Consider the following 13,926-nt stretch of genomic DNA (forward strand, 5'->3'; position numbering starts at 1 on the left):
TAAAAAATGTGCAATCACTGTGAAAGCATTATACTATAGGCCTCCCAATGGCTAGCTGGGAAATGGAGGAACAAATATATGTCAGAACATCATGGAAAGATGTAAAAATAACAGGATGGTTATAAGGGGTGATTTTAACTTCCCCAGTTTTGACTGGGATCGCCTTAGTTCCAGGCATTTAGATGGGCCAGAATTTATTGGGCACATTCAGCTTGGCCAGATGATCAAAGTTTCAGTGGGGGGGCATTTTGGGAACAATGATCATAACTGTAGGTTTTAAGATGATTATGGGTAAGGATAACACTGGTCCTCAGGTGAAATTGATAAACTGGGAGAAGGTAATTACAACATTATTAGGCAAGGACTGGAGAAATTAGATGGGGAGTGGTGGTTTGAAGGTAAATCCAAATCTGACTTGGGGGAGTTTTAAAAGCCAGCTAGTTGATCAGAGTTCAGGACCAGTATGTTCCTGTGAGAGTGAAAGATTGCGATGGCAAGATTTGGGAGTTTTGGATGATAAGAGATACTGAAAGGTTAGTCAAAAAGCAAGTGTATATAAAGTTTAGGAAACTGAAATCAGACATGGCCCTTGAAGTATATAAAGGAAGCAGAAAAGAACTTGAATAAGGAGTCATGAAATGTCCTTGGAAAGTAGCATTAAGGAGAACCTCAAGGCATCTTGTATATGTATTAGGAGCAAAGGGTAACTAGGGAAAAGACAGGTCCATTCAATGACAAAGGGGGGAATTTATGCATGGTACCAGAGGAAGTGGGTGAAGTCTGTTTTAAACCAAGGGGAAAGATGATGGTAAGATAAGTATGTTGATATTAAGAAATGAGGTGTGTTGGGTGTCTTGAAAAACATTACTGTAGATAAGTCCCCAGGGACTGATGGAATCTATCCCAGGTTACTGAAGAAGGCTATCATAAGGACAGACTGACTGGCAGAGGGGGTGGGGTGGCCCTGTTGGTAAGGAATGATATTCAGTCCCTTGTGCGGGGGAGGGGGGGGGAACCTAGAATCAGGGGATGTAGAGTCAGTATGGATAGAGCTGAGAAATTCTAAGGGTAAAGACCCTAATAGCAATTTTCTATAGGCCCCCAATCAGTAGCCTGGATGTAGTGTGTAAGTTGAATAAGGACCTGAAATTGGCCTGTCGCAAAGATATTACTACAGTTGTTATGGGGGATTTCAACATGCAGGTAGACTGGGAGAATCAGGATAGTATTGGACCTCAAGAAAGAGACTTTGTGGAGTGCCTCTGAGATGGATTCTTAGTACAGCTTGTTCTGGAGCCTACCAGGGAGAAGGCAATTCTGGATCTGTCGGCTGCAGTGAAAAGTGTGTGGTCGGTCTGTTCAGGGAGTTCTTTCTTTTAAAGATGCATGTGAGGGTGTGTGAACAAGCATCATGGCAGAGGATAGGTGGCAATGACTTGGACAAGTATGTGGTTGAGACCTGACAGTGGAGAAGCATCATGTTTTTGCTTATTATGAATAGGATCCAAAATTATTTTCCCAAAGTAAGACTATTACAACAGATCTTTATTAAAAACAGTGAACCAAACACACTAATAAATGTATACAGTGAGAAAGTGATCTTTAATATTAATTTCAATATATATTATCTCTGCCTCGGTATACAGTTACAACCTTACAATGATAGCAAAAACTCTCTTGCCCATATCCTAAATCTTATCTAAAGAATTCACTACTGCCCTCCACTGGCTGAATGTTAAACTTCTCATTCTTATTTTGAGAAACCCTTATGGCCTTGTCTGTTGCTATTCCTGTAGCTGCACAATTTTCCACTAGCACTGCAGTCTTCAGCCTGAACTCCTGAGCAGCGTTTGGTTTTTAATTATTCTATCATTAGTGGTCATATCCTCAGTTTCCTGGGTCCAAAATTCTGGCGTTTCATCCCTATGACTCTGTTTCACTTAGCTTCTTTCAAACGCCAAGCTCTTAATTACTGCCTGAGGATCATCTTTTGTAGCTCGGTGTCCAATTTTATTTGACCTTCTGAAGTTGTTGAACGATCCAATTCCAGTGACATTTCCTGAATGCAGTAGTTCAGTTATGCAGTCCATGCTACAGCAATCAAACAAGCCATACAGTTCATTGATATTCCTGTAGTGTTGAGGCCATTATGTATCACTGACAATGATCCTGTGACACTGTCATAGCTTAACAGTCACGGCAACATAACTGATACTTTAATACAGTTGAATATTTGTAACATAATCACAATGATCCTGCAGTAACAATAATACTCTTTGCAAAATCACAGGAACACAGTAACGAGAGTAGCAAAGGGGCATAATAATGGTGAGTAAAGGAGGCATGTATTAATTCAGTCACACAATTGCATTGTCCCCTCTCCATGCCCTTCAGTTACAGCTCCCCAATATACTGGTAAGTGGTAAATATGAGCACCACTGTCACTGTGCCAGGAACACAATGAAGTGATGTATTATAACATCAAAATATTTGTTGGCTCAGTGGTTAGCACTGCTGCCTCACAGTGCTCGGGACCTGGGTTTGATTCCAGCCTCTGGTGACTGTGTGGAGTTTGCACATTTCCCCCCCATGTGTGTGTGGGTTTCCTCTTCGTGGTCCAGTTTCCTCCCAAAGATGTGCAGGTTAGGTGAATCAGCCATGCTCAATTGCTCATAGTGTTCAGGTATGTGTAAGTTAAGTGAATGTACTCAGAAGTAAATGTAGAGCAATAAGGTAGGGGAATGGGTCTGAGAGGGTTACTCTTCGGAGGCTCAGTGTGGACTAGTTGGACCAAATGGCTTGTTTCCACACTGTAGGGATTCAATGATTTGCTCAAACAATCCAACAAAGGAGCTGTTTTGTTCAGTGTTGGAAGTTCCACACACTGACTATGTTTAACATTTTAGTGCCCCCCCCCCCTCTCCTCCCACTGCAACAGCCTGCTCAGTGTTGCACATTCCAGACACATTTAAACTGTTAGAGCAGGGCAGCAGAACTGTACCAGAGAAAGGTAAGTGTACATCAGGCATAGCGATAAAGAAGCAAGCCAGGGATGTGAGGAGAAAGTGGGTGGATTTGACTAGTCGGGCAGATAGTGGATAAGATTCATTTTAGTCTTTTGAGAAATACAGACACCACTAGTAGGGCCTGGATTTATGGCACCTCCTTAAATGCCCTTAAACAGCTTGCTTTGCTATTTTAAAGGTTTCTTAGGACATCGGTCTGGGTGATGTGTCAGTCAGACCATGTAAGGACAGCAGATTTTCTTCCTTGAAGACCATCAGTGAACCTGATGGATTTGTACAACATTGAGTGGTCATTTCATGGCTACCATCACTGCAACTAGTTTTTAATATTGGATTGAAATGAATTTTAAAAGCACCAATTTGACCCCCCCCCCCCCCACCCAGATGTCCTTGAGGCGTGCTGGATTACTAGCTCAGTGATATTAGCACAATCTCGTAAATGTGAGGAATATGTGAGAAGCTGGTGAGCAGGTGGGATTGGTAGGGGAGGATTGGGGGGGGGGGGAAATGTCGACGTTGGTACAGGAATAATGAGCTGTTGGCTGGCTTTGTGTGTTCACCCTTGCCAGCTACAAGCTCAGGCTCAATCCCTGGTCCTTCACCTTGCCCCTATTTCAATCCATTTTTATTGATTCACGTTGAGTTGATGATTCAGCTGAAGCAGATTCCAGTCTCCTTGTGGCTGCAGCTAACTGTCATGGATGAATTTAAAATCAACATTTATATATAAATAGATATGCATTAGTTACAGTTTTAAAAATCGTTAAACAACTGCTACAGTCATGATTCAATAGCCTTCCAGAAGCTTCTCTGAAGCTGAAGATCAATGCTTTGTACTTGTTGATAGAACTGGAATAAAAACTATTTATGTTAGAAAGTGCCAAGGTGACACATTGTCTCTAAAATAAAGCCCAAACAATAGAATTGTAAATTCTCCAATCTTGTCAACGGCTTGCACTTAACCGCCAAAATGGGCTACTGAAAAACTTTGTTTTGATGCTTTTTGCCAGAACTGCCCTGTCCCACCCCAATCCATCCCAGGGAGGTTGGGTCACAGGACTCCCACAGAGCTGAACCTGTTTATACAAGGGGTTTATGCTGTGTTATACAACATTTACTAATGATATCAAACCCCTAATTTTGCACTTTGAAGGAAAACCCTTTGGCTGTAAAAAAAAAGCAGCCAAACCTGTGCTCTCTGCAACTGAATAAAGCAATTTCATCAAAACAGAAAAGCAGCAATTAAATTTCAACAATATTCCTTGGAAAATCTTTGAATAAATTTTAAACTTTCCATGACTCCTGATCTGCCAGCTAGCTGATCAACCACAACCACAAAGGAATTCCAGACTCTGGTTTTATCTTTGCTAATTGAAATATTCCATTATCCTTTTTGATTTGATCTCTCCTTGTACATATTTGCAAATGTGCCTAGGAAGCAAAATACCACCAGCTCCAATTTATGGCGTGTGCGAAATAAACCCAACTTCTAATTTAACAGTGTGGTTGCAGTCCTAACAAAGTCAGAATCCACAAGCACAGAGTGTGGGGAACTGTGCCCACACTGTTCACACGATTTGAAAGGGGGAACAAAAAAAATGTTTGCAGACAAGTGGTGAGAATAGAGAGTGAGATTTGTTTAGAGAGGGATCTGGGAGTGCTAGTCGAGGATTCTCTAAAGGTCAACATGCAGGGTGAGTCCGTGATTAAGAAAGCGAATGCAATGTTGTCATTTATCTCAAGAGGGTTGGAATATAAAAGCAGCGATGTGCTACTGAGACTTTATAAAGCTCTGGTTAGGCCTCAGTTGGAGTACTGTGTCCAGTTTTGGTCCCCACATCTCAGGAAGGACATACTGGCACTGGAGCGTGTCCAGCGGAGATTCACATGGATGATCCCCAGAATAGTAGGTCTAACATACGAGGAACGGCTGAGGATCCTGGGATTGTACTCATTAGAGTTTAGAGGTTAAGGGGAGATCTAATAGAAACTTACAAGATAATACATGGCTTGGAAAGGGTGGACACTAAGAAATTGTTTCCATTAGGTGAGGAGACTAGGACCCGTGGACACAGCCTTAGAATTAGAGTGGGTCAATTCAGATCAGAAATGCGGAGACATTTCTTCAGCCAGAGAGTGGTGGGCCGGTGGAATTCATTGCCGCGGAGTGCAATGAATTGGTAAATTCTTGATGTCACAAGGAATTAAGGGCTACGGGGAGAATGCGGGTAAGTGGAGTTGAAATGCCCATCAGCCATGATTAAATGGCAGAGTGGACTCGATGGGCCGAATGGCCTTATTTCTACTCCTATGTCTTATGGTTTTAATGTCCACAATCTGAATGCAACACAGCCAATATGCTGTTTCCATGGTCTCCACTTCCAACTATTTGGAAAGGTTTGGCCATGGATAGAGAAGAGCCTGTTACTTTGAGTCTTGCTATGTCAAATATTACTGCATACTTAAATAAACTGCTACTGATTGAAGCTGTAAATTGTTGCAGCATGCTGTGGGCGGTGCTCATTCCAATGCCTCATATCAAATGCAACATGCAATGAACAAATCCACACAAAAGAATCACATTGAAAGGAGATTTCACACTCCTTTAATCAGTTCCATGTGGGAGCAAGTTACCGCAGATGCTGGGATCTGTACTGAAAACAAAAGATGCTGGAGATCACACTGGGTCAGGCAGCATCTATGGTGAGAATTGTTTCGAGTCTAGGTGACTTCACCAAAGCTCTCATATCCTGGAGTTTTTGCATGTTTTCTATCATAGGATTTTTTATAATGAGATATTTTAACAACAGATTTCCCATGTTGTAACTTGCTGAGTCTGCAGGAACAGCACCCAGTGCCAAGTGGGCACCTCAGGATGTACACGCATTGTAGTTCCACACACCTGAGACACCGCAGTAAGAAAATCAAACTCCTATTGTTACCCCAGATGCTGGGATTGTGTGAGATTGTGAGAATGGGAGCGGGCTGTCTCAGGGTGAGATGTTGGGGAGGGTGAGTGAGGTGGGAAAGGGAGGGTTAGGTAATTGGTGGTTACTAGAGGGTTCAGCAAGGAACTGGTTTTAGTAGCGAATAAATCACAGCAGCAAAAGCAGTATGTGAGACTGTGCAAAAACATCAAAGTATGGGTCATGGATCCCAAGGTTAGAGCTAAATGCTAGCCCCATTAATCCCTACTCCTCTACCTTCTTGTATCTCTGACTAACTCCATAAGGAACATGGGCTGCAATGGTGCCTAACTCCTTTGCACCTTCCACATGAAACATTTGATCGTCAAAGAAAATGTGCGGTCGGATTTTCTGCAGGAGTGGCCCCTTTGGAGCACCAGCCAGGAACAGAGCTTCATCCGTCTCCAACCCCCAGCTCCGCAAAGTCTTCAGAGCACGAGCCCCCGAGCTGGCAGCACTGCGAGCTGTGACCAAATAGGTGCGGATTGGGCACTTCAAACGCTGACCTTTGGTGTAAAATTTCTTCTGCAACTTTCCCAGTGATTCCAAAAATCCTTTCAGAGGCCCCTGTTGAAAATGTATAGGGTACATTAGACTGAGCATCTAAAGATTATACCTACACATTGTCGAGTTTCACAGACCTAGTATATAACACCCACAGTGTATTGAACTGGTGTAAGGAGCACAATTTAGAGCCCATGTCCAATGTGAAATGTCCACACCCAGTATCGAGCTCATGTTCATGGTAGAGTGCCCATGTGCAGTGTGCAATGTTTGCAGCCAGTGTACAGCATTTAATGAAACTCATTTGCACTGAATGAACAGTATTATGAGGGAATCAATGACTAACAGTAAAATAAGCAGGTTACTGGAATCCGTCCAACTTCCTAGCTTCTGATTTTCTGGTCAATGCCCCGCTGTACAGGAACTCTACTGTCTCACTTCATTGTCAACATAATTTTCCATCTTGTTTAGACATTTTATTTACAGCACATCTTACCATCGCCAATGGCTTGTTCTCATTCGTCTGCTCATGCTCGAAGAATTTATCTAGTCCAAGTTTTTTGACAATCTGCTCAGATTCATCTGAGAAAAGCACAGCATCTCCATCAAAAGCCACCCTCAGCTGTCTCTCAGAGACATTGACATCTTTATTGGGACTGAAGATTGTTGCAGCAGCAATACCTGGAGAGCAAGAAACATCAGACAGTGTCTCAGAGAGTGACCAAAACATCATTAAAATAGGGATGTGGCTGGGTGAGGGGTGGTGCCAGTCCTGTGAGGGGTGGAGGTGAAGTAATCTGTACTGGTCAGTGGATGAGGGAGGGGGTGAGGTACTGTGTCGTGGTCAGTGGGTAAGGGAGGGGGGTGAGGTACTGTATTCAGGTCAGTGGGTGAGGGAGGGGGTGAGGTACTGTATTCTGGTCAGTGGGTGAGGGAGGGGTGAGGTACTGTGTTGTGGTCAGTGGGTGAGGGAGGGGGTGAGGTACAGTGTTGTGGTACTATGTTCTAGTCAGTGGGTGAGGGAGGGGGTGAGGTACTGTGCTGGTCAGTGGGTGAGGGAGGGGGTGAGGTACTGTATTCTGGTCAGTGGGTGAGGGAGGGGTGAGGTACTGTATTCTAGTCAGTGGGTGAGGGAGGGGGTGAGGTACTGTGTCGTGCTCAGTGGGTGAGGGAGGGGGTGAGGTACTGTGTCGTGCTCAGTGGGTGAGGGAGGGGTGAGGTACTGTGTGCTGGTCAGTGGGTAAGGGAGGGGGTGAGGTACTGTATTCTGGTCAGTGGGTGAGGGAGGGGTGAGGTACTGTGTCGTGGTCAGTGGGTGAGAGAGGGGGTGAGGTACTGTGTGCTGGTCAGTGGGTGAGGTACTGTGTTGTGGTCAGTGGATGAGGGACAGGGTGAGGTACTGTGCTGGTCAGTGGATGAGGGAGGGGGTGAGATACTGTGCTGGTCAGTGGGTGAGGGAGGGAGTGAGGTACTGTGTTGTGGTCAGTGGGTGAGGGAGGGGGTGAGGTACTGTGTTGTGGTCAGTGGGTGAGGGAGGGGGTGAGGTACTGTGTTGTGGTCAGTGGGTGAGGAAGGGGGTGAGATACTGTGTTGTGGTCAGTGGGTGAGGGAGGGGGTGAGGTACTGTGTTGTGGTCAGTGGGTGAGGGAGGGGGTGAGGTACTGTGCTGGTCAGTGGGTGAGGGTGGGATGAGGGTGGGGTGAGGTACTGTGTTGTCAGTGGGTGAGGGAGGGGGTGGGTTACTGTGTTGTCAGTGGGTGAGGGAGGGGGTGAGGTACTGTGTTGTGGTCAGTGGGTGAAGGAGGGGGTGAGGTACTGTGTTATGGTCAGTGGGTGAGGGAGGGGGTGAGGTACTTTGCTGGTCAGTGGGTGAGGGAGGGGGTGAGGTACTGTGTCGTGGTCAGTGGATGAGGGATGGGGTGAGGTACTGTGTTGTGGTCAGTGGATGAGGGAGGGGGTGAGGTACTGTATTCTAGTCAGTGGGTGAGGGAGGGGTGAGGTACTGTGTGCTGGTCAGTGGGTGAGGGAGGGGGTGAGGTACTGTGCTGGTCAGTGGATGAGGGAGGGGGTGAGTTACTGTGCTGGTCAGTGGGTGATGGAGGGGGTGAGGGACTGTGCTGGTCAGTGGATGAGGGAAGGGGTGAGATACTGTGCTGGTCAGTGGGTGATGGAGGGGGTGAGGTACTGTGCTGGTCAGTGGATGAGGGAGGGGGTGAGATACTGTGCTGGTCAGTGGGTGAGGGAGGGAGTGAGGTACTGTGTTGTGGTCAGTGGGTGAGGAAGGGGGTGAGATACTGTGTTGTGGTCAGTGGGTGAGGGAGGGGGTGAGGTACTGTGTTGTGGTCAGTGGGTGAGGGAGGGGGTGAGGTACTGTGCTGGTCAGTGGGTGAGGGTGGGATGAGGGTGGGGTGAGGTACTGTGTTGTCGTCATTGGGGAGGGAGGGGGTGGGTTACTGTGTTGTAAGTGGGTGAGGGAGGGGGTGAGGTACTGTGTTGTGGTCAGTGGGTGAAGGAGGGGGTGAGGTACTGTGTTATGGTCAGTGGGTGAGGGAGGGGGTGAGGTACTCTGCTGGTCAGTGGGTGAGGGAGGGGGTGAGATACTGTGTCGTGGTCAGTGGATGAGGGTCGGGGTGAGGTACTGTGTGTTTGTCGGTGGATGAGGGAGGGGGTGAGGTACTGTGCTGGTCAGTTGGTGAGGGAGGGGGTGAGGTACTGTGTTGTGGTCAGTGGGTGAGGGAGGGGGTGAGGTACTGTGCTGGTCAGTTGGTGAGGGAGGGGGTGAGGTACTGTGTTGTGGTCAGTGGGTGAGGGAGGGGGTGAGGTACTCTGCTGGTCAGTGGGTGAGGGAGGGGGTGAGATACTGTGTCGTGGTCAGTGGATGAGGGTCGGGGTGAGGTACTGTGTGTTTGTCGGTGGATGAGGGAGGGGGTGAGGTACTGTGCTGGTCAGTTGGTGAGGGAGGGGGTGAGGTACTGTGTTGTGGTCAGTGGGTGAGGGAGGGGGTGAGGTACTGTGCTGGTCAGTTGGTGAGGGAGGGGGTGAGGTACTGTGTTGTGGTCAATGGGTGAGGGAGGGGTGAGGTACTGTGTGTTTGTCGGTGGATGAGGGAGGGGGTGAGGTACTGTGCTGGTCAGTGGGTGAGGGAGGGGGTGAGGTACTGTGCTGGTCAGTGGATGAGGGAGGGGGTGAGGTACTGTGTTGTGGTCAGTGGATGATGGAGGGGGTGAGGTACTGTGTTGTGGTCAGTGTATGAGGGAGGGGGTGTGGTACTGTGTGTTTGTCGGTGGATGAGGGAGGGGGTGAGGTACTGTGCTGGTCAGTGGGTGAGGGAGGGGGTGAGGTACTGTGTGTTTGTCGGTGGATGAGGGAGGGGGTGAGGTACTGTGTTGTGGTCAGTGTATGAGGGACGGGGGTGAGGTACTGTGTGTTTGTCGGTGGATGAGGGAGGGGGTGAGGTACTGTGCTGGTCAGTGGATGAGGGAGGGGGTGAGGTACTGTGCTGGTCAGTGGGTGATGGAGGGGGTGAGGTACTGTGCTGGTCAGTGGGTGATGGAGGGGGTGAGGTACTGTGCTGGTCAGTGGATGAGGGAAGGGGTGAGGTACTGTGCTGGTCAGTGGATGAGGGAGGGGGTGAGATACTGTGCTGGTCAGTGGGTGAGGGAGGGGGTGAGGTATTTTGTGCTGGTCAGTGGGTGGGGGAGGGGGTGAGGCACTGTATTTTGGTCGGTGGATGAGACAAAGCTGAGGTACTATGTGCTGGTCAGTTTTCTTTTCTCATTTGTGATATGCGGGCATCAGTGACTGACCAGCATTGATTGCCTGCCCCTAGTTGCCTTCCCCACCTTATTGAATCGCTGCAGTCCTACAGGTTGACCCACAATGTTGTTGAGGAGGGAATTCCAGGATTTTGACCCAGAGACAGTAGAGAGGAATGCCGGTGAAATATGTCCAAGTCAGAATGGTGAGTGGCTTGGAGGGAACTTGCAGGTTGCTGGTGTTCCTATATATCTGTGGCCCTTGTCCTTCTCGTTGGGAGTGGTCGTGGGTTTGGATGAAGCTGTCTGAGGATGAAATTCTGCAGTGATCTTGTAGATCTGGATACAGCGCATTCCTCTCTGCCACTTCCACTACCTACAACTTTTCAAAGTGCTCAGCAAAAGTATATACCAGTGAAAAGGAAGGACTGTAGGAGAAGGAGTAGTCTGCCATGGATGTTTTAGAGAAAAAGGGAGACTAGCAAATTGAAAGATAAGGCATCCAAAGTGGCAAAGACCAGGGGGAAACCAGAAGATTAGGAAAACTTTAAAGGTCAAGAGAAAGTCACAAAAAAGGTATAAGTTAAAGTAACATAGATTATGAGGGTAAACGAGCTCAGAATTTAAAGACTTGGCAACAATTTCTACAAATATATAAAATGAAAAAGAGTGGCTATGGTAAATATTGGTCCTTTAGAGGATGAGAAGGGGGTTTTAATAATGGGAAGTGAGGAAATAGCTGTGGTACTGAGCAGGTATTTTGTGTAAGTCTTCACAGTGGAGGACACAAATAACATTCCAGTAATGACAAAGAGACAAAGCTAGATGAGGACCTAGAAATGGCGGCACGGTGGCTCAGTGGTGAGCGCTGCTGCCTCACAGCGCCAGAGACCCAGGTTCGATTCCAGCCTTAGGCGACTGTCTGTGTGGAGTTTGCACTTCGCCCTGTGTCTGGGTGCTCCGGTTTCCTCCCACAGTCCAAAGATGTACAGGTCAGGTGAATTGGCCATTCTAAATTGCCCACAGTATTAGGTGCATGAGTCTGAGGGAAATGGGTCTGGGTGGGTTACTCTTCGGAGGGTCAGTGTAGACTTGTTGGGCCGAAGGGCCTGTTTCCACACTGTGGGGAATCTAATCATCATCTAATCATCTACAATCAGACCCCACCACCAGAGATATATTTCTCTCCCCAATCCTATCTGCGTTCTGCAAAAGCCATTCCCTCCATGACTCCCTTATTAGGTTCACACAACCGCACCCCCCACTCCCAGCACCTCCCTTTGCCACCACAAGAGGTGTAAAACCTGCACCCACACCTCCCCCCTCACCCCCCCATCCAAGGGCTTAAAAGGATCCTTCCACATCTGGCAGAGATTTTCCTGCACATTCAAACACCTCATCAACTGTCAAAAAGTGTGGCACTGGAAAAGCACAGCTAGTCAGGCAGCATCCAAGGAGCAGCAGAGTTGACGTTTTGAGCATAGGCCCACCACATTCTTGATGAAGAGCTTATGCTCGAAATGTTGATCCTCCTGCTCCTTGGATTCTGCCTGACCTGCTGTACTTTTTGCCTCTGATCTCCAGCATCTGCGGTCCTCACTTTTTTCTACCTCATCTACTCTGTCCGTTGCTCTTGATGTGATCTCCTCTACACTGAGGAGACAGGATGCCAACTTGCAGAATGTTTCAGCGAACATCTCTGGGACACACACACCAAACGACCCACCGCCCTGTGGCCGACTACTTCAACTCCCCCTCCCACTCCCCCAAGCACATGCAAGTCCTGGGCCTCCCCCACTGCCAAATCCAAGCCACCTGATGACTGGAGGAAGAACACCTCAACTTCTGCCTTGGGGCCCTCTAACCACACAGCATCAACATAGACTTCACAGTTTCCTTATCTCCCCTCTCTCCACCTTATCCTAGATCCAACCCACCAACTCGGCACTGCCCTTTTGAACTGTCCTACCTATCTATCTTCCTTCCCACCCATCCATTCCACCCTCCTCCTGACCTATTTCAATCACCCCTGCCCCACCTGCATCTACCTATCGCCTTCCCAGCTACCTTCTACCATCCCACTTTCCTATTTATCTCTCAACCCCCTTACCCCTCCTCCCTCCTCCCCCACATTCCGAATGAAGGGCTTATGCCCAAAATGACAATTCTCCTGTTCCTCAGATGCTGCTTGACCTGCTGTGCTTTTCCAGCACCACACTTTTCAACTTGTGGATAGTATACATTGCCAGTACTGAGTGTTAGTGGTGTATGTTTGTGGATGTAGTACCAATCAAGTGGCTGCTTTGACCTGGGTGGTGTCAAGCTTCTTGAGTGTTGTTGGAAGTGCACCCATCCAGGCTATTGGGGAGTATTCCTTCACACTCCTGACTTGTGCCTTGTAGATGGCGGGCAGGCTTTGGGGAGTCAGGAAGTGAGTCCTGGGCCTCCCCCACAGGGAGTGGGGGAATACCGCAGTATTTCTAGTCTCTGACCTGCTCTTGTAGCCACTGTGTTTACATGGTGAGTCCAGTTGAGTTTCTGGTTAATGATAATCCCAAGGATAATGATAGTAGAGATTCAGTGGTGGTAATAGTGGAAGTGGTTAGATTGTCTCTTCTTGGTGATGGTCAAATCCTGGCATTTGGGTAGTGCAAATGTTACTTGTCACTTGTCATCTCAAGCCAGGGTATTGTCCAGATCTTAATAAAAGCAAATTACTGCGGATGCTGGAATCTGAAACCAAATTGTCCAGATCTTGTTGTACTTGAACATAGACTGCTTTAGTATCTAGATTAGAGTGGTGCTGGAAGAGCACAGCGGGTCAGGCAGCATCCGAGGAGCAGGAAAATCAATGCCTGATGAAGGGCTTTTGCCTGAAGCGTCAATTTTCCTGCCCCTCGGATGCTGCCTGACCTGCTGTGCTTTTCCAGCACCATTCTAATCTAGACTCTGATCTCCAGCATCTGCAGTCCTCACTTTCGCCTGCTTTAGTACCTAAACAGCCGCGAATGGTGCTGAACGTTGTGCAATCACCGGCGAACATTCCCAAATCTGACCTGATCATGGAGGGAAGGACATTGGTGAAGCAGCTGAAGATGGTTGGGCCGAGGACACTACCCTGAGGTACTCCTGCAGAGATGTCCTGGAGCTGAGATGACTGACCTCCAACAACCATGACCATATTCCTATGTGTCAGGTTGGCTCCAACCAGCAGAGAGTCTGCCCCCAATACCCATTGACGTCAACCACATTGCTGTGAGTCTGGGGTAACATGTAGGCCAGACCAGGTGAGGATCGCAGATTTACTTCCCTGAATGATAACATTTTCATGGTCATCGACAGATTTTTGATTCCAGAATCTTTTTCACTGAATTCAAATACACCATCTGTGATGTGGGATTTGAACCCAGGTTCCCAGAATATTGTCTGAGTTTCTGCATTAATAATCTTGTGATAATACCTGAGGCCATTGCCTCCCCATCTCAATAGGTAAGGGGTGGGGGTAAGGATTGCCAGTAATGTAATGTGTATTGGTCAGTGGGTGAAGGTTGAAGGTGGGGTACTGTGTACTGGGCTGTGTGTAAGCCCTGGGGATGAGGCTTTGTGTGTTTGTCAGTGAGTGAGGGGTGAATGAGGTTTGGGTATGGCCTGGGCACTGGTTATGAAGATTCGGAT

General features: G+C 47.7%; 1 protein-coding gene across 1 annotated transcript in view; it reads right to left on the reverse strand.

Annotated features, from left to right (window-relative positions):
- Window positions 1-1,527: 1,527 nt before the first annotated feature.
- LOC140453704 (cytosolic 5'-nucleotidase 1A-like) overlaps window positions 1,528-13,926 on the reverse strand; it is a 46,623-nt gene continuing 34,224 nt past the window's right edge. The window contains exons 5-6 of the mRNA XM_072548662.1: window positions 6,993-7,177; window positions 1,528-6,559 (exon numbers count right to left, since the gene is read on the reverse strand). Coding sequence (XP_072404763.1) covers window positions 6,218-6,559; window positions 6,993-7,177 — 527 coding nt within the window. The 3' untranslated portion in view covers window positions 1,528-6,217. The remainder of the gene's footprint in view (window positions 6,560-6,992; window positions 7,178-13,926) is intronic.

The sequence above is a fragment of the Chiloscyllium punctatum genome, chromosome 27 (assembly GCF_047496795.1).
Source record: "Chiloscyllium punctatum isolate Juve2018m chromosome 27, sChiPun1.3, whole genome shotgun sequence".
Lineage (NCBI taxonomy): Eukaryota > Metazoa > Chordata > Chondrichthyes > Orectolobiformes > Hemiscylliidae > Chiloscyllium > Chiloscyllium punctatum.